Source organism: Carassius gibelio, chromosome B23, assembly GCF_023724105.1.
Source record: "Carassius gibelio isolate Cgi1373 ecotype wild population from Czech Republic chromosome B23, carGib1.2-hapl.c, whole genome shotgun sequence".
Classification (NCBI taxonomy): Eukaryota; Metazoa; Chordata; class Actinopteri; order Cypriniformes; family Cyprinidae; genus Carassius; species Carassius gibelio.
In genome coordinates this window covers 11,290,972-11,316,453 of record NC_068418.1, presented here as the reverse complement: position 1 = coordinate 11,316,453, position 25,482 = coordinate 11,290,972, and the positions used below count along the sequence as shown (strand labels likewise).

Genomic DNA, 25,482 nt, shown 5'->3' with positions numbered 1-25,482 from the left:
GATGTGATGGAGACACTTCTTTTCCAGAGATCCCAGAAATTAATTCAAGCATTACTTGTTTATGATTACTTAACGGTATTCTGAAACTACAAAAAAACTGTTCCTTTAATACAAGGATGAAATCATTTTGTCTTAAAATGCTGAATGTCCAACAAATTCAGAAACATATGATAGTTTTGAGTTTGAACATTGTAGAGTTATAGCAACATTTTATTTACAACGGAACAGAAATGCACAGGTAGAAGAACAACAGATGGTAGAGACAAATTACAATCACTTCAAATAGGCCAGCGCGTCCTGTGCAAGACTTACAAAATCTATAGTGTTTCACAGCCACACATACGTACAAAACACTGAGCACAACAGTGAACTACAGTAAAAATAAGAGCAGTAAATCTGCACCAATGCTTAAAGAGATCTGAACAAACACTGAAAACGGCAATCAGTTCGCTGTAGATTACAAACCAAAAAAAAAAGAAAAAAAAAGGTCATTTTAAATTTGGGGGTGGATCACAAATGACCAAATTTGGTCGGTTCATTAAGCGAACACAAAATAAATAAATAAATACAATAAGAAAGTAAAACGTGCGAGCAGTGCACAGTACGACAGTTATCGCAGCAGCTCACAATATAATGTGCATTCAGTGTTCAGAAACGATATAAAAAGAGAAAAAGAAAACATTAGAGCCTAATTTATGTTAGCCACGATCCAATAGCCGAAACAAATCAAGAAATAAAGAGTGTGACAGCTGGAGAATTTATTTGTAAAAAAAAAAACCCTATGAAAATAGTTATTGAAACATTTGAAAGGATAGTCATGATCACGCACACAAAAAAGCCCAGCATAAATTAAATACTTCTGGCATAACTATTTCAGCGAAGTGTGCAGGGATGTATTGCAGATATACACTTATTTGGGACAGACACCTTTTTTTTTCTTTTTTCTGAAAGCCAACCAAAAACAAGCACACTTTTAACACTGAAGAAAACAAACCTTAATGAGTATGAACACATGTACAACTGAGCATTGTGACCATTACATGAAACCTATCCACCTAAATCAAGTGTGTTAATCGGGTTAACCTGCCATTTACATAATCAGAATGGACAATAAAATGCACACGCGACATGCATGTGTCAACCTAAAATCTCTTAATTCACGGTGAGTATCCATGCATGTTAATGTATATAATACCATAGCCTGTGCCACATGAAAACATCTCAAATGGCCCTGTTAGCTTGAGGTCCCTTAAAACATTGTTTATCATTTAAAACAAAAATATCTGCATAAAAACATTTCACAAGAGAACACTCAACAAAAAGGGAGTGTTGAGCAAGAAAATTAATTTAGTTGTCCTTAGAAGCCATCCTTTGTTTTTGTATTTTTTCTTTTGAATTCTTTATTAAGACACAGGCTGCAACATAAAGCACATCACACCAAATGCATGAATTAGAGGACAAACAGTAAGACTTCTTCTTTAAATACAGGAAAGGTGTTGCTCAAGCATGCTTGACACGCTGAAAACAACATTCTGAGCTTTGGGCCTCAAGTCACAATGCACCAAACCCTGCAGGACTAGTGCATCTCTCAGAAATGCCCCGCACACAAGAGTAGTTTTACAGGCACTGCAGCGTGCTGGCGAGTGACGGCTGTGCAGATGAAACATCTATGAGAGATTCACGCTTCTCGAATCTGTGAATGCGGTCTTTAATCGTATCTATCCGTCTCAAATATCCTCTTTTCTCCTCTGTGCTCTGGAGTCTTCAGGAAGTAAGAGTTCATGCCTTCTGGTGAGGTCTCTGGTCTCTTTCTGTCACTGGCTTTGTCTCTTTTACAGTCTTTTCAACGTCTGTCCGAGGGTACAGGTCAAAGGTCAGTGACTTTATTCTCCACAGCTGCAGCGATCTGTTGGAGTCTGTAGCCCAGCTGCATCTTTTGAGCAGTGGAGTCCTCCTCTAAAGCGGTGATGATCTGAAGAGACAAAACCAATTACAGACAAGATGATGATTGTGGATCTTTTAATTTCCTGATATATAAACCATCGCCCCACAGTTGGCCGTTTAGTTTCAGACAATGTAAAAAGGGGTAATATTATGCAAAGTCCATTTCTAATGTCACTTAAATTTAAAGATTAAAAAAAAAAAGGAAAAAAAAAAGCTAGCAAACGATTTCCACTCCATAAATTGATAGTAATTTGTAGTAAGCACATTGCAAACTTTTACAAGAAAAGGTCAGGTGTTTAAATGACCTAAAGTGGCATACGTTAATAGTACAACAAATACTTTATTCTCTGAAGATCAAGAACACGTGATTCCTCATGATAAAAGTAATGTCTACTCGCAAATATTGCTGTCCTTTCAAACGTGGGGCAGTAGGGCAGGGGATGTTTGCAACAAGGGTTTATTTTTGTCACTGTTAATACTGTGCATCGTTTTGTTACTAGGTTGCTATAAAACACATGTGCCAAAGCATGAGTGCATGACAAGAACGTGCTATTCACTATTCACACCGGAGCATGCAAATATCAATAACTCCTCTAAAGGTCAAAGCACCCAAACAGACAAAAGATAACCTACCTTGAAAATATGATTTCAGTTTAATAATCAAGTTTGATATAAAAAAAACAAATCTTTTAAAATTATATAAATACAATATTAATGTAAAACATAAACATACAGAGAGAGAGACAGAATATATCACGAAGTTCTCACCTGATCATAATATTTGTTGATATACTTGTACAACTCATGCAATGCCACTAGATGATTGACTTCATTAGAGTAGTTCTGCAAAGGAAGCATAGCAGAGGGTTAATATTAATATTATAATGAAGTATGTATGCATTGTCATCCGCTGGAACACCACTTTCTCTTGTATGTGTGTACAACAGTTAGTAGAAGCTAAAGATTTTGGGTTATAAAGTTTTAAATAAGCACATTTCTCTTACACAAACACATCGACTCCAGAAGGCCTTTTTTAACCCTCGGAGCCATTTGGAGCACTTTTTATGATGGATGAATGCACTTTTTTGGGCTTCAAAATCTCAACCATCATTCATTGCTATTATACAGCTTGGAAGAGACAGGACATTTTTTTTTAAATAACTCTGCCTGTATTCATATTCGGAAAGGAAAAAAATTAATAAATCATATACGCCTAGGATGGTTTGAGAGTGAGTAAATCAAGGGGTCATTTGAATTTTTGGGTGAACTATCACTTTAAGTTTCTTAAAAATTGGATTTTGCATTCACCAGATATAAACCTATTCATTAAAACAGGCAACATTCAGGCAACTTATAACTTTTTGTCACCACTGTCTCAAGATGATGCATGCCAAATTTCATGTGAATCAGACCAACAGCTTATAATAGTTATATAGTACAATAGTACAAAGTACATTTATCAGAAAATTATAAATGGCTGGAAATTTTTCTAAACACAAATGAAGTCAGAGATATACATATTGTAGGACTTGACAGAAGAGTTCATACCAAAACTTAATCTTAAAACATTCCCCAACTTTTACAGAGACCGATAGGTTAACCCGAGTATCACAGACTTGGTAAATGCCCATAACTCACCCTAGAGAGTTCAGCTAGAGAGGAGTTCATCTCTTGGTCACTGACAGGGATGGTCTGTCTTATATCTGAATAATACCTGATGAAATACAAGCAACAAATATGGTCAGCACATGCCATTACACATTAAGCATTCAACTGCATTAATATGAGCTATCTGAACCCACCTCTCCACCATTTGTTTGTAGCGTGGGATGTCCCGAGCGTACAGGAGCTTGTTGATAGGGGAATCCTGTATGTACAACACAGAAAGTCATTAGCAGCTGATCTCTCTATCTGGATTATTCCCACAATGCAGTCTGATTGGCTTACCCTGCCCAGTTTGTGGTCGGCGATAGTGCAGGAGTCCATGAAGGTCTGAGCAATGACCGACAGCACTGCGTCTACATTGTCAGAGGCCTGAACGTCGAAGATGAACTGGGGGTTCTTCAAGATATTAATCCAGAATCTCAGCGGCAAGCTGCAAAACGAAGTCACAATACAAGTTGTGACCAAATTAGCCATAACTGATGGTTTATCGGACCTTAATTATTTACCAACCTGTTTGTTTTCCATATGTGGATTGTCTCTGGGTCTGTAATGTTATGCTGGGCAGCCTGGTCGTCCAACAGATCAAAGAAATATTTGACAGCCAGAGGAACCGGCCGACTGGTGCTCAGAATCACAGTGAACAGATCATCTACAAACTTCTGCAGGGTACCCTAAAACACAGAGTACAGGTCATCCATCTGCCTTGTTTAACACTAGAGCCTCCAGGGGTCACTGAACATCTAAAAGCGCCAGCTGGTAAATCTTACCCATGCACATGACAACTGTTTTCTCATGGCTAAAGCACAGATGATTTCACTGTATTATGCCACTGTCTACCCATTGAAGCGACGAGAGTCATGAAATGATTGTGTCTAGTCATCAGCTATATTTTATGTTCCACTTATCACTTTTTATAACGGGTCAATATAAGTAAAACAAGCTTGCACTGACAACAAGAATTAGAATGAAGTGAATACATATTTGGTGGGTGTAATATTATAATATAAAATGTTATTGATCAATATAATTAATCAATAACCTATGTTATTCAAAATGACTAAAATAGCCTATACCGTATTTTCCGGACTATAAGTCACACTTTTTTCATAGTTTGGCTGGTCCTGCGACTTATTTATCAAAATTAATTTGAAATGAACCAAGATAAATGAACCAAGAGAAAATATTACCGTCTCCAGCCGCGAGAGGGCGCTCTATGCTCCTGTAGTCTACACTGAAGACATAGAGCGCCCTCTCGCGGCTGTAGATGGTAATGTTTTCTCTTGGTTCTTGGTTCTAAATGAATGTGACTTATAGTCCAGTGTGACTTATATGTTTTTTCCTCATCATGATGTATTTTTGGACTGATGCGACTTATACTCAGGTGCGACTTATAGTCTGAAAAATACGGTATATAGACAATGAGCAATAATAATTCACCACACTGCATAGATGCGATGACAAACTCAAGCGCACAGCTTCACCTAATTAATTGTTCATTTGTTTATTTTTTTCTTCAGGTAATGGCAGACTAGAATAAATAGCAACACAGAAGTGAACAATAAACGATAGAAATGGCAAAACAAATAATAATCAAATTTAATAATCAAATTTTTTTTACAATTATGAGTAACAATAGGCTACAACATATAAACACTGTCAGAAGAGCCGTCCCAGGACGCATTAGGCTATCTCCTCACCATCAGACTCTATCGCTCATTATGGTTTTTAGTGCTTCTATACCTCTTCAGCTTCCATAAACCTTTAACTCCGGCTTCTTTAACTCATTTATGAAACTGATAACTGCTAATTCAGTGAGTGAGAGGCATTGTCTAGCAATGTACAAGTGGCAAGAAAATGACAGCGCAAAAATACAAACCCGATTCCAAAAAAGTTGGGACACTGTACAAATTGTAAATAAAAACAGAACGCAATGATGTGGAAGTTTCAAATTTCAATATTTTATTCAGAATACAACATAGATGACTATCAAATGTTTAAACTGAGAAAATGTATCATTTTAAGGGAAAAATAAGTTGATTTTAAATTTCATGGCATCAACACATCTCAAAAAAGTTGGGACAAGGCCATGTTTACCACTGTGTGGCATCCCCTCTTCTTTTTATAACAGTCTGCAACGTCTGGGGACTGAGGAAACAAGTTGCTCAAGTTTAGGAATAGGAATGTTGTCCCATTCTTGCCTAATACAGGCTTCTAGTTGCTCAACTGTCTTAGGTCTTCTTTGTCACATCTTCCTCTTTATGATGCACCAAATGTTTTCTATGGGTGAAAGATCTGGACTGCAGGCTGGTCATTTCAGTCCCCGGATCCTTCTTCTACACACCCATGATGTTGTAACTGATGTAACATGTGGTCTGGCATTGTCATGTTGGAAAATGCAAGGTCTTCCCTGAAAGAGACGATGTCTGGATGGGAGCATATGTTGTTCTAGAACTTGGATATACCTTTCAGCATTGATGGTGCCTTTCCAGATGTGTAAGCTGCCCATGACACATGCACTCATGCAACCCCATACAATCAGAGATGCAGGCTTCTGAACTGAGCGCTGATAACAACTTGGGTTGTATTTGTCCTCTTTAGTCTGGATCACATGGCGTCCCAGTTTTCCAAAAATAACTTCAAATTTTGATTCGTCTGACCACAGAACAGTTTTCCACTTTGCCACAGTCCATTTTAAATGAGCCTTGCCCCAGAGAAAACACCTGCGCTTCTGGATCATGTTTACATTTGACTTCTTGTCTGACCTATAGAACTTTAGCCGGCAACACCGAATGGCACGATGGACTGAGTTCACTGACAATGTTTTCTGGAAGTATTCCTGAGCCCATGTTGTGATTTCCATTACAGTAGCATTCCTGTATGATGCAGCGTTGTCTAAGGGCCCAGTATGGTTTTCTGGCCTTGACCCTTACGCACAGAGATTGTTCCAGATTCTCTGAATCTTTGGATGATTTTATGCACTGTAGATGATGATAACTTCAAACTCTTTGCAATTTTTCTCTGAGAAACTCCTTTCTGATATTGCTGCACTATTTTTCATTGCAGCATTGGGGGAATTGGTGATCCTCTGCCCATCTTGACTTCAGAGAGATACTGCCACACTGAGAGGCTCTTTTTATACCCTATCATGTTGCCAATTGACCTGATAAGTTGTAAATTGGTCCTCCAGCTGTTCCTTACATGTACATTTAATTTTTCCGGCCTCTTACTGCTACCTGTCCCAACTTTTTTGGAGTGTGTAGCTCTCATGAAATCCACAATTTTCCATTCCTTTTTTTACTCACAATTTGTCCCAACTTTTTTGGAATCGGGTTTGTACAAACATTATATAGTGGATACATTTGACTGGGTGGTGCTTATAGGTATAAATGCCCTGTGTTTTGATCTGGTTTTATCTAAACTATTAAAAAAAAAAAATGGGATTGTAAATGACACAGTTTTAGTAAAAGCCAAAGACTGGGAGACTCGGGTGTTTTATTGACAACCTGTTATGTACATTTGAAAATCTTGGAGTGTGTGTGTGTGTGGTACCTTCACAGACAGCAGGCGTGTGAGGTAGATCTCTGGGATGGCCTTGGCTCTCTCACGCTCTTTGTCTCTCAGACTGCCCCGTCTGTGTTTGGGTAGCTCCGCCTCCTCACCAGCCTTCACCAGGTGCCACTGCTTCACTCCTCCTTCATCTCCATCCTCCAACATCGGGGTCTCTGAGAGAGGAAAGAAACAATATAGGAAAATATGAGAAGGTCTGTAATAGAAGTAGACCAAATGTTTTTTATTTTTTTTTAAGTATTTTGGTTTGTATGCTACAGTTCGAAGATTTGGGGACGATAAGGTTTCACCAAGGCCTATGCTCATCATTACTCCAGTCCTCAGTGTCACATGATCCCCCAGAAATCATTCTAATATGCTGATTTATTGCTAAATTCTGATGTTTCTGACACTCTTGATCGGGGAAACCTACTCTCTCCTGGTATGTAGTCATGGCTGTCGTGGTGGATCTGCTTGGATTGTCGTGACACCAATGTTACCGTGGCTCCATCCGGGACCTGCAAAGATGTGGGAAACACTTACAAATCCAAAAAATAAAAAATAAATAATAAAATAAATTCACTCCACAAAACAAAGTCATTAGATTGAGGTACAAGTTGAGTGACCTTGTAGTGTTGTAAGGTGTTGAGGCGTTTCCAGGACCCCTGAACTACTGATGTCAAGTCCTGATCCGATAAGATCAGATGACCAGCCACTCCAGCCCTCCACTCTATAAAACACAGAATCACAGGAACCACTAATAAATGCCTTCTTAGAAAATATCATATACTCTTCTTTTACTAATTGGCTTGGTGCATCTTACCCAGATGCACAGCGTCTGCGGAGGGTCTCTGGGAGTATGACATGCCCTTCCACGTCTGCTCCACGATCTTCTCCTTCACCTGTGTGATGGTGTCACAGTCCAGCACTTTAGTGGGGACCGTCTGAGACTCGCCCGCACCCCCGCTGCTCACCAGGACATTCAGAGTCTACAGAACAACATTCAAAGAGGCTGAAAAGCAGTTGTTTGCTTTAAAGTTTCACATCCTACTGCTCTTTTCTTTTTTTTGTTAAGGACTCTGTCATGTTACAAGTCATGTGTGAACGAGTTATTAGATTGAAAATGATGCCGCTGAGCAAAAACACATAAAGAAACAGTAAAATATCAGTATTTTTTTAAATCTAGATTATGCATGACACTTTAGTATAAAGATAATTTCCGCATGTGTGTCTCACCAGTGTGCGGTACTCCACGTCCTCCCGCAGCAGTCGGTTGTCATTGAGCGTGTATTTGGCTTTGCCTGTGACAGCATCCACTGGCCCTTTATCCACCTGGAGCTTTATGGCTCTGAACAGCATGTAGAACGCCTCACCTGCTGTGTCCTGCCAAATGACAAACAAACACGGCATGAAATATGAAATACAGAGCTATGCTTGCATTGAGTCATGCAAATATTACTAACAATATAAAAGTTATATGTTTACTTGATAAAAATCAGTAAAGATTTCACAGCAAAAAGGCATGTGTACCACAGTCGAATGCAATTATCATGCGTGTCTCGTCAGTAAAGCCGGTTCTGTGATTAGTAGTAAATCTCCATTTCATTGAATCATTACTAAGTCCTTGTGAACCAAACCCAAAGCAGAACAAGCGTCCCTCACCCTGAGGAAGGTGTAGAGACATATGGACATCCAGTTAGTCAGCAGCTTCTCCACGACGGACTCGGTCCTGCAACACATGAGAGGTTTCCACTGAGAATCAATGATACCACAATTACCAGCAGTGTATTCATGATTACAGAGATTTGAATTAAAATCGGACAAACAGACGCATCCCTACAGACCTGCGCAGCATGAGTTTGGGGTTTTTAGTGGTGTACTGCTCCACCAGGTGACCGAGCAGAGTCTTTAGGATGTCGGTGAAATACTCCAGCTTGCCGTGCAGCGCCACCGTGAGGAGGGAGGCCACATACGCCCTGTCCCGTGGAGAGAAGGTCCGCTGGGCTTCCAGAGTGTGGATGAACTGTAGGGAAGTATATGAGGATATGAGATGAGGACACACCCAGCCCTAAAACCTTAAAGATCCATATAATCCAGTTTGGCTGCTTGAATAATTCTTCCTCAAGGGTTTAAGGAAAGCCCACCTTGGTGAGGAACAGTTTGCTGTTTAGCAGGTTGGAGAGCTGAACCAGGCCTTGCTCCACTGTGGCCCGGCGACAAGCGGGAACATCAAGGTCCCGTCTCAGAGGAGAATCACGGTGACCGGGGAAGAAAATCCTCTCAGAGTATTTACGATAATCCAGGACTGGAATCCCAGAGCCCATGAGATCACTGGACACATCCATCATCTCAGTCATCAGATCTGCACATAACACACACACACACACACACACACACGGTTTATTATAAAGACATTTCAAGCATGTTGTCCGAGTCTGGCTGATGTTTATGTGGGAGCTTCTGACCAGTAAACTCCTTTTTACAGCGGTCTCGGACACTCGTCTCCAAGTTCTCCAGCTGGATCTGGACTTTCTTATAGTCTCTTAGTGCTTGCTTGCTTTTCCTCCTGTTAAACACACACACACACACACACACACACACAAACACATATTAAATATAAAGGTAACACTTTACAATAAGGTTCATTAGTTACCATTAAGTAACTACATTAGTGAACACGAACAATACTTCTACAGAATTTATTAATCTTAGTTATTTTCAGCATTTACTTATGTATTTTTAAAATCACAAGTTTGTTAACATTAGTTAATGCACTGTGAACTATGAACTAACAATGAACAACTGTTTTTTTATTAGCTAACATTAGTAAAGATAAACAATAAATGCATTGTTCATTGTTTGTTAATACATTAACTAATGTTAACAAATAACACCTATACATATATATATATATATATATATATATATATATATATATATATATATATATATATATATATATATATATATATATATATATATATATATATATATATATATATATATATATATATATATATATATATATATATAGACACACACACACACACACACACACACACACACACATATATATATATATATATATATATATATACACACACACACACACACACACACACACACAGTATTAATAATTTCTCAGACTTTTTGATCCCAATGCAAGTCTAAAATGAGTAATAAATTGTATAATCTGTATGGGAATACCTGTATATGAGCACGATAACCAGCACAATTAGAGCCACGATGGAGGCGCCCACCCCGACCCCCACCTGGGCCTCCAGAGGGAACGCAGCGGGGCCCTGAGACTCATACTGCACCCGTCCCAGAGAAAAGTTCAGATTCCCCATCCTCACCTACACAAACACACACAAGAAACTGATTTCCATACCGTATCGTTGGGAAACAGCACAAACACAAAAGAGGAGAGGTAGAGGCTGGCGTACAGTGAAGTCTGGGAGCGTGTCGCTGGCCTCTTGTTTCTTCAGCGCGGTCACTGACGGCTGCAGTGATGGAGGCTCACAGTACAGGTGATTTCTGGTTAGAGTCTTCACAGCACACTCTCCATCACCGATCAGAGCAACCACCTCGTCCTTAGACATGGCCAGGTCCAGATTCTCCCCCTAGAACCCAAATTCAGACAAAGCGCTTGTCATTTTTGTGTGCAATCAAGTGTATATAACAAATTAATCTGTTGTGCATTAATACACGGAAGACAAAAGAATCCATTCTGGAGTTACAGTATGCTTTGTAACACAATGCAATATTTTTAACTGCATAATTTCATTAAATAGTATAGAATAAAATAGAATAGAATAATTCATTGTAATTTTTTTAATTATTTGTATTCAATAATTGTTTTTTATTTAATTGTAAAGAAATAAATCTGGGTAGTTATTATGGTTTTAATATACTGTACTATACTATAATAAAATAAAATAAAAAATAAAATAATTAATTGTAATTAATTTTTTTACATTTGTATTAAATATATTTTTTATTTAATTGTAAAGAAAGAAATATTGGAAGTTATTATGGTTTTAATATAATAAAGTATAATATAATATATAAAATAATTCATTGTAATTAAATTTTTAAATTTGTATTAAATCAATTTTTTAAGTAATTGTAAAGAAAGAAATCTTGGTAGTTATTATGGTTATACTATACTATACTATACTATACTACACTATACTATTTTCATTGTAATATATTTTTTATTTGTATTACATTACTTTTTCATGTGATTATAAAGAAAGAAATTCTTGGTAGTTATTATGGTTTTACTATAATATACTATATTATACTATACTATACTATATTATACTATACTATAGTATACTATACTATAGTATACTATAGTATACTATACTATAGTATACTATAGTTATTATAATATAATATAATATAATATAATATAATATAATATAATATAATATAATATAATATAATATAATATAATATAATTCTGTTATATTAACCGTTATTCGTTTTGGGGCTTTGAATTGTATAGTTCCTCTATGTTTTTGATATAACAAAGTACCAATCTTGCTGACCTCCACAGAGATGATGCTGCCGGGTTTGTGTCTGAAGGGTTTGCTGGGCTCGTGTTGATTGAGGCTGTGAAGGACAGGATTGGGCTCATAACTGAAGGGGCTGCCTCTGACCGCCTCAAACTCAAAGTGCAGGTTATCCAGGAGGAAGCGCACGCTGACAGCAGCACGCAGGGCCTCGGGGCCCACCTCCGGAGTGGGACACAGGATCAGGGTCGAGCTGTTCACTGTGCACCGCTCCTCCACCTGATCACCCACAGGACACGAGGTGTTACAATAACTGAGGAGTGAGCACTGGACAGTTTGTGTAATGCTGTGAGAAGGCACAAGCACAGACTCACTTGTGTGAACTCTACCTGTTTGACGACACAGAGACTCTCTTCAGGACAGCTGGGCTCTGGGACGATCCGCCGAGCTCTTCTGAGGAGACTGGGATCCACGCTGCTCCTCTTCCTCTTCCTCTTCCTCTCCAGAGGGGTCAGGGTCACGTGGATCCGAGGCTCTTGTACCACGTCCAGATGCTGGCCAGACACTCGAATGATACGACCCCCGCTAGACAAACACACATGTTAGTTCTTATGTATGCTGGACTAATGACGCACTGTAAAAATACAGCAAATCTTTAATTTGCTAATTGGTGAAATGTGACTAATATATTACGCTGCGAAAACCATAATACCAGTCTATAACCCTTCTGTAAATTACAATAAAGACTTTTATGATAAATACATATTTGTTTTTACGTTTGACATAAAGATAACATAAAGTTATATATTTACATGCTTAACAAGTTTTATCTGACGTCAGATAAATACATTAACATGACTGCTCACATTTATAGCAATGACTACATAAATAAGAAATTAAGACTTTAGAATTGACTTCATTAAATTGTATTAAGCATGTGATCACTACATTGGAAAATATATATATATTTTTTTTCATTTGAAGCATATATCATAAAATTTCCTTCTTCAATTCACCAATGTAAATATATATATATATATATATATATATATATATATATATATATATATATATACACACACACACACACACACACATACATATATAAATAAAATAAGAAAAAATCCTTAAAACAAGATAACTTCATTAGACTATTTTCTAAGACTCCACTGGCAAAATGTTTAAAATAATTAAGCTGTAAAAAATATAACGTTATTTACCCGAGGAGCTTTTGGAGCGTTTTAATATAAATACAATGAAACGAAGTAGAGTATTTCCCAGAGATAGGACAAGCACTTTTGATAAAATAAAATCTTTAAAACAAGATAACCTTTTGATTTGATTTGTTTTCAGAGGAAATATTTTTCTCAATCCATTGGTAAAATGTTGTTTTCTTACTTGGAGCATAAATCTAACTTAAAATTCCTTCTTCAATCTACTAATAAAAAATGTAACATTAACACATTCTCTCAAAAACAAGTTTTAATACTTAAAAACTTGCAGTTTCGTATAAAAAAATCAAATCAAATAAATACAACTATGCATAAGTTCTTGAGAATACCCGTCATGTTCCTCACCTGATGAAGCTTCTGGAGGGAGCAGCATGGGTCACGTTGGGGTCTGGGGTGTACTGATAGAGGACGTCCTGTAGATGGCGCTCAGCTCGACCGAAGCGCAGCGTAACGCCGCTCTCTCCGGTTCTGTTCCTCCCTCCAGTCACACACTCAACACGTTCACTGCTGTACCGCTCAGAAGAACTGATAACACACAGACTTATTACTTAACACACTCTCAACTGTCTAACTTAGTCTTACCAAACGTGAACAGTCATAAAAGACAATAAATCCTGTCTAACTTATCTGGTATATTATATTCATGAATTGATATATTTAGGACACAGCGCACTGTTTTAGATCTACAAAGCCTTGCAGCGTTAACAGAAGGATGATTTATTATTTATAACACAATCAGCTGACATGATATGAGCTGTAGAGATGATATCATGATGAGATTTACTGATGACTTCTGTCTATGACTGCAGGGCTCTACACACTTACATGTAACATGGGACTCCACCAATCAGGATGCTGATCTCATTGGGACGGCCCGTCAGAAGGTCCCGTCCCGTGATGGTGAGTGATGTGCCTCCTGACATTGGGCCTTTCAGTGGAGACACTCCCAATAACACTGGGTCCTTGAGTTTAGACAACAGCACACACACACACACACACACACACACACACACGCACAAAGCTTCATACATCTGTGCTGTTATATCACTCCATTTAAAAAACTAAAAATGTTTAATACTGTACTTTAATACTTTACTTAAAGCCTTTACGTATAATGCAATATAATAAATGGCATAATGCATTAGAATTATTCATAATGTGCATTATAATACATTATATCTTGTCGTAAACAATTATAACCGAAGTTAAAATGGATAGTGTAACAATGATATTGAAAAGTGTTATAATGTATTAACTGTGGTTACAATTATGTATAAGATTGTACAATGCATTATAAGGTGCATTACAAGGCATCATTTCTGCATTAAAACTACTTTTAGAATGCATTATACATAAAAGCTTTAAGTAAACTGTTTCCATTTGAATAAAAAAACCTTGTTTTAACCACAAAAGCTCATTATATTTTGTTTTGTTTCCTCTTTTACATTGTGTGGTATTATTATCCTTTTAACTTATGCACTCCTACACGCCATTTAAAATCTTATTAAAGCCCCTGAATAACTCATTTTGGTTGTGTTTTCCATTAAATATATCTAAAAATCATTCAAAAAATATACATTTACTTCATTGAACAGTATAAGATTTACACATTCTTTAAAAAATTCAGTTAGCAAATTGCTTTTAAATGTCACAATATTTCATTTTTCAGTGCCATTTTTTTCCCTTCAATTTGTGTGGCATTAAAGCCCTGATATTTATTTATTTTCCAGTATAAATATCTAAAAACCTTTAAAATACACGTACTAATAACTTATTTTTCAGAACTGTACAGAAAAAATAAATAAAAATAATAATAATAATAAAAAAAAAATATATATATATATATATATATATAAATATTACATTTTTACACATCCTCAGTAAAAATTATAAAAAAACTATTTGCATTTACATGACTGAATTCTAGAAGACATAAAAAAAACATTTTTTTACATTTCACAATATTGCTAAATGTTATTCTTTGATCCATTAATCACACTACATTTGCCTTTAAAAGAAAATGGCTTTTAAAATTTAAATAAATTTTAAAATATAAACTGACAAAAAAAAAAACTTAATACCTTTCACAATTTAAAAAATAAATAAAAATAAAACATAAATAAACAACAACAATAAATTAAATTCAAAAACACTGTTTAAGAAAATTCATTCGGCAGTGCACAAAGTTGTTTTAAAATGGCCAAATACCTCCCTGCCTTTTAATAACTACAAAATGAATTCCTTGCATGTTATTCATTCTCGCTAAACCATTTTTATTCCTCTGGATGCCGGCAGGATGAATGGTTACCTGGTAATGGAAGCGCTGGGCAGACTGCCCGATTCCTCCTCCTTTAACCTGAACTGAGACGTGGCCGCTCTGCTCCCCTGCACTCGCTGTGGTCTCACACACAATACTAACAGACACACACAGAGATGTCCCGTTAATCAGGGCACTGGGTCAATACTCTTCATCACACACTGTGGAGCAGAACTGCCTGAAGCCAATAATACAGTGTGATTAACCAGAGGCAGTAATATCTCTCATACTCCACAGTCCGGCAGAGTCCTGTCTGATTTACCTGGAGGACACCTCGTATCTGTCGGGGATGACCGTGCAGGGGACTCCGGCCACCGTCACCGAGTGCTGGATGTCTTCAGCTCTCTGACCCAGATTAGAGCCGGACACTGTGAGCACTGTGCCGCCCTCCACTGGACCAGAGAGAGGCTCAATCTGCAAGAAAACACGAAATCAGTCATGAACTTACTCAGTGAATACATAATACAGAATGAGGTCAAGAAGTTTATGAGAGAATTTTCATTTCTGGGTGAACTGCCTCTTTAACAACACTAAGTATAACATTAACGGCTCCCAAAAAGCAGACGCTGACAGACGAGCCCCTCACCGTGTGTATGTGAGGAGCAGGACAGGTCTGCTGGACGTGTTGGGTGCAGGAGCTCCTGTAGACGCAGCTGGAGCGAGACCCTTCACACCACACACACTCGTACCGCTGATCAGCCGTGTGACAGCGACTGCAGTCGGACCGGCCCACGGAGCAGTTATACAGCCGCACTGCAAACACAAAACACACGTCACACAAACAGAGTACAGCACATGCAAACCTGGCCAAACAGCAGGTAACGTACCATGAAGGTCTTCTGGGTAATCCACCTGGAAAGAGTCCCTCCTCCTGACTGAGATCAAGCTCCTGTATTCCTCCACCGCGGCCGAGTAAGAGTACTTTGAGAGAGAAATGCAATCACAATCAGCAAAGCATTACAGGCACTTTCAGAGTGTAACAGTTATTTATATGCAAGCCACAACCAGCTTCTATGGATGATCTATGACACCGCAACAAAATTACTGTTAAATTACATTATAGTTCAATATAATAAAAGTAAACTTATTTTATTTCAGCTAGTTGCTAAGGCAGCATTTCACATTTTCATTTAATATAATTTGATGTCCCAAAATAAGCACAAAAAAAATATATATATTGTTTTATAAAATGTACAATAATATTAATACAAAAAATATAAGCATAATATATATATATATATATATATATATATATATATATATATATATACATATATATATATATATATATATACACACACACACACACATTTACATGGAGTATATATAATAAAAACTATAATAAAACTGACATGGGACGTCCATTATCACATTATGCTTTATATATATATATATATATATATACACACACACACACACATTTACATGGAGTATATATAATAAAAACTATAATAAAACTGACATGGGACGTCCATTATCACATTATGCTTTATATATATATATATATATATATATATATATATATATATATATATATATATACTGTAAAAAAAAAAAAAAAAAAAAAAAAAAAAAAAACTTGGTAATTTTCTGTAATTTTTTCTGCCAATTCCATGAACTGAAACACAACGCAATGAAGTGCTAAAATACAGGCAAAACACCTGTAAAACAAATCAATATGGAAAATTCCTTCAAATTAATACAGTGTGGCAAATTTCTTTTTATTTCTAGCAGACCTGGTGTAGCTGGCAGGTAATGAAGAACAGAGACGGCTGAGAGTCGTCCACCTTCACAAAAGCTTCCACCACCACCGGTCGGCCCTCAATCACCAACACACACTGGTAATCCAGATCTCTGTCCTTAAGACACACACACATACATACATACTACACTGAGAATCCCGTGCAGTTTCCACATTGTTGCACATCAGTCAATTAATGAGAGATGACTCCCCCCTAAACGTCCCATAAAGAAACCGCAGCTGGGTGTTGTGCATACCAGTCAGACAGATTCTGGCTGTCTCTGTGAGCATTAGCAGACATTATGCTCAGGGTCACAGACCATCAAGCCCCAACAAGCCTCAAGACCTTGTGTTACCTGATAGAGGTGTAAGTTGCGTCCCAGCAGAGTGATCTCTCTCTTGACATTGACAGGGAGGAGGGAGCTGCTCTGGATGCCCTCCACACACGGACAGGCGTGAGAACCTCTGCTCACGAGTAAACTCTCCTCTTCCTGATCACACACGCACACACACAGATGGACAACACACTTTATTACACACACCACTGCTCTGAAAGGAGTATCCCTCATCTTCTGACTGACAGCACGACAAAAGTGAGTGTGTTAGACAGAGATTTAATGAAAAACAAAAACAGACGGGGAATAGCCAACAGAAGCAAATGAAATGATTAAAGAAATGTTCTGGGTTCAACACAATGCAACAGTGTTCCTCGCACCTTCTCAGCAGTGCTGGTTCTGAAAGTATTTCTCCTAGAAATAGCATATTCTACAAATATTACAAATACTGAACTAGTTTGAGAGCAAAGGGAGACTGACTCTATTACGTGATTTGTGGTGCTTCATGGGAGTGTTGCAGGCACTGAAGTGCTCTTTTGGTTAAATTTGCTTGCTTCAATTCCCTGACTGGTGGAGAATTGTTGAAGAATAACGGGTAATGCAGTTATTTATTTATTTCTTTTTACGGGAAATTCTGCTGCTAAACACGATTTAAAAAATAACAAGGGCTGATGGCATCACCAAGAGTATATACACCAATTGTTAAAAACCATGTAGCTCACACTAGGTCTGTTTTCAATGTTTTTTCATATCTTTTAAACATTGGCCTATAAAAAAACATAAGATTATATATATATATATTATTATTTTTTTTATTTTTTTTTTCGGAAAAAAAAAATCAGCTGTTTTATATAAAGAATCACTCAACAGCGCTCAAAATGCTCGCAGGGAATGCTGGTGTCGTCTCATTTTTAAATTTTCAGTACTCTAGTTTGCAATGAGGGGTAAGTAAATGACAGAATTTTTCCCTTTTTTGGGGTTGAACCATTTAAAATGCGTGTGTGTTAATGTAACCCAGATTTTGGCTTGTTTATTCAAACTCATGATGGATGAGTCAAATGAATGTCTGTGCAAATCAACATCATGAACCCAGAACATCGCTTTAATGTGACATTAAATGACTTTAATATATAGTTATGGTTGAATTAGTAATAGAGCAGAACTGCTTTCATCCATTTAATTTTATACACACCATCATTCAAGCATGTAATTTACACTTTAGGTACGTTCAACCTCCTGCATCCGCAGCGAGCAGAGTTGGCCCGAGGACCCACACTCACCAGGAGGAAAAGGTCAGCCGAGTCGGACTGGTAATCTGTGTCTGGAGCGAGGGGGAAATCGGATGAATCAGGCCCTGCCTCGCCGTCACCAGAGGGGGCGCTGGCTGACGACACAGGGACGCCCGTGTCTATAAGAGCATCTATATCCATCTCGGTCTGTGAGAGGGTGACCACTTCAGAGGCAGATGAGGGCAGTGCTTCAATCAGCGGCCCCATCGTCACCACTTCCCCAGCTCTCAACGCAGGCAGCGTCACTTCAGCGGCCTCTTCACGCGACGAACGTCCCACCAGCTCTTCGAATGATTGCGGGGTCGGTGTTGACAGCAAACCTACCTTGATGCTCTCCTCCACCCAAGAGGTATTTTGTGAGAGGGTGGTGGCCTCTGTGATGGTATCGGTTGACTCTGTAGTGGCACTGGATGGGTGTGTAGAGGAGGTGGTAGCGTGGTTGGGGGTGGTGGGTGTTTGGTCGAGTGGGGTTGTGGTTTCCAGAGCTGTGGTGGTGGGGGCGGCCGTGGGCTCTGGAGTAGTGGGTGGGGTCACCGGAGGGGTAGTCGTGACAGCGGTTTCACTCGTTATGGCCACCTCAGTGATGGAGAGGGTCGATGTCGTGGGTGTGGAGGTGGTGTACGTGTGCACGTCAGAGTCTTTTATTGTTTGAGGAGCAGACGTGGGGAGCGAAAACTTTAGACGAACAAAGGACACAACAGAAAGAATGAGGGGAAAAAATGAAATAAATGGCAACTGAAATAAATGAATATCAACTCAAATCCGTAAACAATGGTGCTGAATTAAACCATTATAAAATCATAAAACACACAAGCAAGAGTTATGCATACTGCCATTTAAAAGATTTATGTTTTTGAAAGAGGTTTTGATCACTAAGCTTAATTCAGAAATGCAGTAAAACTTTAACACTGAGAAATACTATTATGATAATTATGAAGTGAAGTGTTTCTGTGTGAATATATTTTAAAACCTAATTTGCTTCTGTGATGCAAAGCTGCAGTTTCAGCATCATTACTCCAGCCTTCAGTGTCACATGATCCTTCAGAAATCATTCTCATACGATATTTGGAAACATTACTCATAATAATCAATGTTAAAAACAATGGTTTTGCTTAATATTTTTGTGGAAAAATACTTTCCCCCCAAGATTCTCTGATGAATACAAAGTTCAAAAGAACAGCATATATTTAACAGAAATCTTTTGTAACAATGCATTCTTGCTGAAAAAGTATTAAATTAGTTTGAAAAAGTCTTACTAACTACACTCTTTTAAATGGCAGTTTATATGAACCAAAAACAGTTATTTAAAGCAAAAAGGAGCCAAAAATACATACAGCGGAGTCTAAAAGTCTGAGACCATACTAAAAACTGTGATTTCAAACTTTAAATAATAGAAATAAATGTTTCGGGGGGAAAAAAAAGACTAATTTAATAAGAAACAATTATCTTTCACTGTTGGTCTCATAATTTTGGGCTCCACTATAATTGCACAGCATATCAAACTCACAGATGTGACCTCACATACTAACACAAACTTACATGCTGGTTGTAGATGATCGCACCACGGTCACACACGGACCGGTGAGTGCACACATGCTGGTGGACGCACCAGTTACATTTCCAGCGGCTGTTCACACAGCCCCTACACCTAGAAACACAGCAGGAAACAACAAACGTGTAGAAGTGACTGCATGAATTAAACCCATCTACATCCCTCTGAGCATTCAGGTCAAGACAGCAAAGCAGCACTGCATCCAAAATAGCTGAGCTCTACAATTACACATGACTCCCCTAAACTCATCAAACCACAGAGAGCTGAGTTCACAGCTTTCCCAAATCGCAAATCAAAACAGCACCAGGGAGAGCCGCCCCATCAGCGGCTGTCTGCAGGGGTGTATGGGCAAGGGAGGATGGTCATGGTGGAGGACATGGCAGGAATGTAGGAAACAGCTGTTAAATCATCAGGGATGTGTTAGTGAGGTCCGGAGAGCGAGACAGCTGCCCTGCCCCTCTCACGCCTCTGGGACATTCTTCAACGCATGACAGCCGCTCACCAATGGACGTTTAATATTGCTCTTGGATGATGATGATGGCATGATACTAAAAGTGGTTAAAACTTTTCCACTTTACTATAAGGTTTCATTTGTTAACATTAGTTAGTTAGCATTGTCCTACATTTTTGTGATTGCTTTATTGATGTGACTTACGGCCTGGTGCCAGAGAGCTGCTGCGCCACAGAGCAGTCGTAGAAGGTGAAGTCTGCCAGGGCTATGGTGACCGTCCGAAAGCGCAGGGACAGCGTGACGGACACACAATCTGTTATAGAGGACAAACATGAGAAGAGTCTGGGTCAACCGGCACTGGAACATCAGGTCACACAAAACCTTTATAATATGAAGCTGAATGCACCATCCGCAGCTTATTTCGTCATTCATGTAATATCATTAACTTTTCAGTGGAATGCTTCCATTGAAGAGTAATGATGCGGAAAAACCAACAGAGGAACAGAGTGAAACCGGAACATGACTATTACAGAAATTCCAGAGTCATGAACTACAGTTCAAATGTTTGGTTTTGGTTGCATTTTTCAGAAGTTTTTGAAATAAGTCTCTTGTATTCATTAAGGCTGCATTTATTTGATAAAAAATACAATGAAAGTTATAATAATGTGAAAAAATTATTACAATTTAAACAAACTGTTTTCTATTTTAATATATTTTAAAATGTAATTTATTCCTGTCATGCAAAGCTGATTTTTCAGCATCATAACTCCAGTCTTTAATGTGTACTATGCTAGACTAACTGAGACTTGTCATGGCACTTGTATACTGTTGTTGTTCTCTTGTTGGTCTGATTGCTTCTTTTGTTCTCATTTCTAAATCGCTTTGGATAAAAGCGTCTTCTAAATTATTAAATGTTAAAGGGGTGCTATTATGCTTTTTCATTTTTTCATCTTTAGTTAGTCTGTAATGTTGCTGTTTGAGCATAAAAAAGATCTGCAAAGTTACAAAGCACAAAGTCCACTTCAGGTTTATTTGATGAATAGAAACTTCAAAAGAACAGCATTCATTTGAATCAGACATTTTTTGTAAAACGATTATTGTCTTTACAGTCACCCCAAACTTTCTGAATGGTAACCAGTCTAAATTGTGAGAAAATGTCACAGTGACAATCATGGGAAAACAAAGTATTCTCACTAAAAATGGGAATACAAGTCTCTTAGACATGTTAACCAGTTCCTTAAGGCCAGTTTTTAAGAGGTTTCACAGAATGTCCAACATTACACGCTACTGGGTTTCCTCACCCTCTCCCTGTGGCAGCGCTGGGAGTCTGTGGGTCTCAGGAGTGGCACAGGTGACTGTGGTGCCCTGGACCGAAGCAGCTGTTTCAGCGTCTCCAAAGAAACACGAGTACATGTCACCCTCTGACAGACTGGGCAAACCCGGGACACCCACAGCAATCTAATCACACGCACACAAGAAACATATTAACCATGATTATAATCTCACAATCAATATAGCTTTGATTAATTCATTCGAAAAGCATCCCTTACAGAAGAGTTAAATAAAAATTACACTGACTGGGGAAAAAGCTTTTAAGCATAAAAAATGAGGCAAGATAATGTGTGAATTATCCCATAAGGGAGTGCAGAGACAGAGTCTGCTAGCTTAGAGTCTAATTACTGTAACCATATGCTAACTCAAACACATAGAAACAATTGACAACGATGCAGTGATTTGATTAAAAGTTACAAAAGATTGCTATTTCAGTAAATGCTGTTCTTTTGAACTTTCTATTCAATAAAGAATCAAGATAAAATGCATCAGTTTCCAACAAAAAAAAAAAAAATTAAGCCGGACAACTCTTTTCAACATTGATAAGAATAAAACATGTTTGCTATGTACTCTGCATGAGCAGCAAATCAGCATATTATAATGATTTCTAAAGGAGCATGTGACATTGAAGAGTTATGATGCTGAAAATTCAGCTTTGCATCACAGGAATAAATTACATTTCAACATACATTACAAAAGAAAGCAGTCATTTTAAATTGCAATAGCATTACTGTACAAACTGTGATATTACTGTTTTCACTGTGTTTTAAACCTTGAGGTGCATAAGAGACTTCTTTAAAAAACATAAAACCTCTTATAATCCCGAAATGTTGAATGCTAGTTTATGAAAGAAGTTATCTGAAATATTGCAGGGTTTAATTTTAGGCTTACTGGTTAAAGAAGGACTGAATTTTGATGTTGCTCTAAAACGTCCCAGTTTATCACCATTTCTGACTGAATGACTGACTTCATACCTGTTTCTGCTCTCCAAGGCTGGCGTTGTATTGGCTCAGTGACTCCACTCTCAAGCACTGCTGCTGCTCATCGAAACTCCAGAGCCAGTGACCTTCGACCGAGCCCAGCCTGCAGTCTGAACGCATCCCACACCTGGAGGAGCCCGGAGAAAACACACCAGACAGGAGGATGAGCAAGATAACTGACAGACAGAGAGAAATACTCCCAAAATAAACTGAAAAACTGCAGTCCGAAGCGGGAATTACAAGATGAAACTCACCGGCCGTCAAGAACACACCAACCGCAGTATGGGTCCTTCACTGCCAGACAGGAAGTGCAATCAGTGTGTTTGTCACACTCTGCCACAGGCCTCTTCTCCACCTGACCACACGGCACAGCGGGAGAAATCACTTATTCACACATCGCACACGGACACAGCAATGACCCAGTGTTTCCACTCCAGGCATATGGGTGAACGTGATCGTGACCCACTTCATATCTGCACTTTACCACATGTGTGTGCTGATTGTGAGTGGAAATTGTGCAGTGTGTTTATTTGGAGATCATACAAATGATTAAATTAAAGTTGTCTTCCATTACTGTTTTACTGTGTTCTGTTTCTGGTGTATTGCTATTATGTGTTTCTTGATCTAGCTGAGTGGGCATGGCAGTAAGTGTGAACCTGATAGGGGAAGCGCTCATTTTAGCTAATTTATGGAAATGTTTATGCAAATTAGAAATGTAACGGTTTGAACATTTCCTATCATGATTGATAAATTGATTGATACAGTTATCAGTATTATCAAAGAACTGTTAAAATGTGCTGGAAACATTCAAAATGTACCGACCTCATAAATCGTTTTTATTAAAATCATTTGAATGTATTTTAAAATGTAATTTATTTCTGTGATGCAAAGCTGAATTTTCAGCATCATTACTCCAGTCTTCGGTGTCACATGATCCTTCAGAAATCATTCTCATATACTGATTTACTGCACAAATATTAACTGTTTAATAATTAATTATTAATAAGATGCATTAATTTAGCAATTATTTGATATTATGAACTGTTATTACAATTTGAATTCACAATAGCTAATAAATACAGCCTTAGTAAGCATAAGAGACTTAAAAAAAAAAACTTTTAATTATTATTTTTGACTGGTAGTGTGCTAATGACATGATGTTTGAGCTCACAGAATGGCTGGTCATGATGTAGACGTGTCTCTGGGTGGAATCCAGCAGTAAGTCACCGTTGATGGCCAAACCAGGCTGGATGGGAAGGGTGGAGTACTTCTTCACCTCTCCTGAGTCACCCAGGAACACCTAACAAGAGACCAAATAAATAAATAAAGAGTTTCAAAGAGTAACCTGACAACGGCTCCTAAGAACTTCCTCAAGGTTTAATTGAATATTTAGGCTTCTAAAACTACATCAGTTGAAACAGGACACCTCGGAGACGCGAGGAGAGCTGGATGTGGACAGGTCTAACTAAAAGTGCTGAAAGTGTCTGCTGAAATGGTTTAGCGCTAGAGCCATTCAAAGTCTCGTTAAAGGAAAACGACGTACAAGGATCTGAGAGAGGTGCCTAATGCCTCTTGAATTCTATCACGACTGGGGTCGATTTCAGCAAACAAGATTAGAATACTGAGAATCCCATCAGAAGAGCAGGTATCCTGCTTAAGAGTCTCAGACACCTTACACCGTGAGCTGCTCACGCACTCCACCCAGTCAGGTTTGCATTTAACTGGATTAGCATTGACAAACTGTCGGCCACAGTCTACTGCAGGAGGAATCATGCATTGCAACATTATCGTATCATGCAAGACTGAGTAGCTGTGTAGATGTAGAGTTAGAGGAGGTCTACCTGCAAGTGTGTTTGTGAGGGAAAAATACAAATATGACTGATGTCAGATTTTTATTTTATAAACACATTTATACGATTTTATGAGCTGATGAATAACAATGTATGTGTTACTTATAAAATACTCTTTACATTACAATGAACGGTAACACTTTATAATAACTGCATGCTATTAATCATTAGTTATGCATTAGGAAACAGTTAATTCGTCATTTATAAAGCATTAATAGACATTTATGAGCAGTTTATAAATACAGATATAAATGCTTTATACCTGATTTAAAAGCATATCTATAATGTATTTAATAATTGTTTTTTCATACTTTATTAATGATCAATTTATCATTTCTAAATTAAGTATAGCATTATTTACACACCAGTTATTAAGGAGTTGTCAGTGGTTCATAAGATCACATAGAAATTGTAAGTAAATGATTAATAAACTATTTAAATGTGCATTCATACATCTTTTTATTCAGACATTTAGTAATAGTAACTTATAGTGTTAATAAATGGTTTATTAACATGTATTTCTACTGTAATTCAGGGTTAATTTAGGTAGTTATAAAACATATGTAGTTGTTAGTTAACTATTTTTGTGAGCTCATCTAAAGTGAGGACTATTTATTCCTTGTAAAGCTTTTACAAATGAGATTTAAAGGCTGTTAATATTTATATGTTCTGTATCATTGTGTTGTGATGTGTTTCCGTTTTTTGTTTAGAAGATAACTGAGCCTTTA

The 25,482-nt window shown here is 37.8% G+C and overlaps 1 protein-coding gene across 2 annotated transcripts in view; it reads right to left on the bottom strand.

Annotated features, from left to right (window-relative positions):
- Positions 1 to 189: 189 nt before the first annotated feature.
- Positions 190 to 25,482, bottom strand: part of LOC128011456 (plexin-B1) — a 78,696-nt gene continuing 53,403 nt past the window's right edge. The window contains exons 5-38 of one of the 2 annotated variants that reach the window (XM_052593891.1): positions 24,076 to 24,204; positions 23,159 to 23,259; positions 22,899 to 23,031; positions 21,894 to 22,050; positions 20,797 to 20,905; positions 20,129 to 20,237; positions 18,581 to 19,264; positions 17,322 to 17,456; positions 16,961 to 17,083; positions 16,052 to 16,145; positions 15,811 to 15,977; positions 15,487 to 15,638; positions 15,216 to 15,321; positions 13,733 to 13,869; positions 13,253 to 13,432; positions 12,065 to 12,260; positions 11,712 to 11,954; positions 10,602 to 10,778; positions 10,363 to 10,511; positions 9,621 to 9,721; positions 9,300 to 9,517; positions 9,000 to 9,178; positions 8,818 to 8,884; positions 8,392 to 8,538; positions 7,979 to 8,144; positions 7,782 to 7,885; positions 7,589 to 7,673; positions 7,159 to 7,331; positions 4,120 to 4,280; positions 3,892 to 4,039; positions 3,747 to 3,811; positions 3,583 to 3,658; positions 2,713 to 2,787; positions 190 to 1,972 (exon numbers count right to left, since the gene is read on the bottom strand). In XM_052593891.1, the coding sequence (XP_052449851.1) occupies positions 1,868 to 1,972; positions 2,713 to 2,787; positions 3,583 to 3,658; positions 3,747 to 3,811; positions 3,892 to 4,039; positions 4,120 to 4,280; positions 7,159 to 7,331; positions 7,589 to 7,673; positions 7,782 to 7,885; positions 7,979 to 8,144; positions 8,392 to 8,538; positions 8,818 to 8,884; positions 9,000 to 9,178; positions 9,300 to 9,517; positions 9,621 to 9,721; positions 10,363 to 10,511; positions 10,602 to 10,778; positions 11,712 to 11,954; positions 12,065 to 12,260; positions 13,253 to 13,432; positions 13,733 to 13,869; positions 15,216 to 15,321; positions 15,487 to 15,638; positions 15,811 to 15,977; positions 16,052 to 16,145; positions 16,961 to 17,083; positions 17,322 to 17,456; positions 18,581 to 19,264; positions 20,129 to 20,237; positions 20,797 to 20,905; positions 21,894 to 22,050; positions 22,899 to 23,031; positions 23,159 to 23,259; positions 24,076 to 24,204 (5,151 nt within the window). In that variant the 3' untranslated portion in view covers positions 190 to 1,867. Of the gene's footprint in view, positions 1,973 to 2,712; positions 2,788 to 3,582; positions 3,659 to 3,746; positions 3,812 to 3,891; positions 4,040 to 4,119; positions 4,281 to 7,158; positions 7,332 to 7,588; positions 7,674 to 7,781; positions 7,886 to 7,978; positions 8,145 to 8,391; positions 8,539 to 8,817; positions 8,885 to 8,999; positions 9,179 to 9,299; positions 9,518 to 9,620; positions 9,722 to 10,362; positions 10,512 to 10,601; positions 10,779 to 11,711; positions 11,955 to 12,049; positions 12,261 to 13,252; positions 13,433 to 13,732; positions 13,870 to 15,215; positions 15,322 to 15,486; positions 15,639 to 15,810; positions 15,978 to 16,051; positions 16,146 to 16,960; positions 17,084 to 17,321; positions 17,457 to 18,580; positions 19,265 to 20,128; positions 20,238 to 20,796; positions 20,906 to 21,893; positions 22,051 to 22,898; positions 23,032 to 23,158; positions 23,260 to 24,075; positions 24,205 to 25,482 lie in introns of both variants that reach the window. The other variant, XM_052593890.1, reaches the window with a different exon arrangement.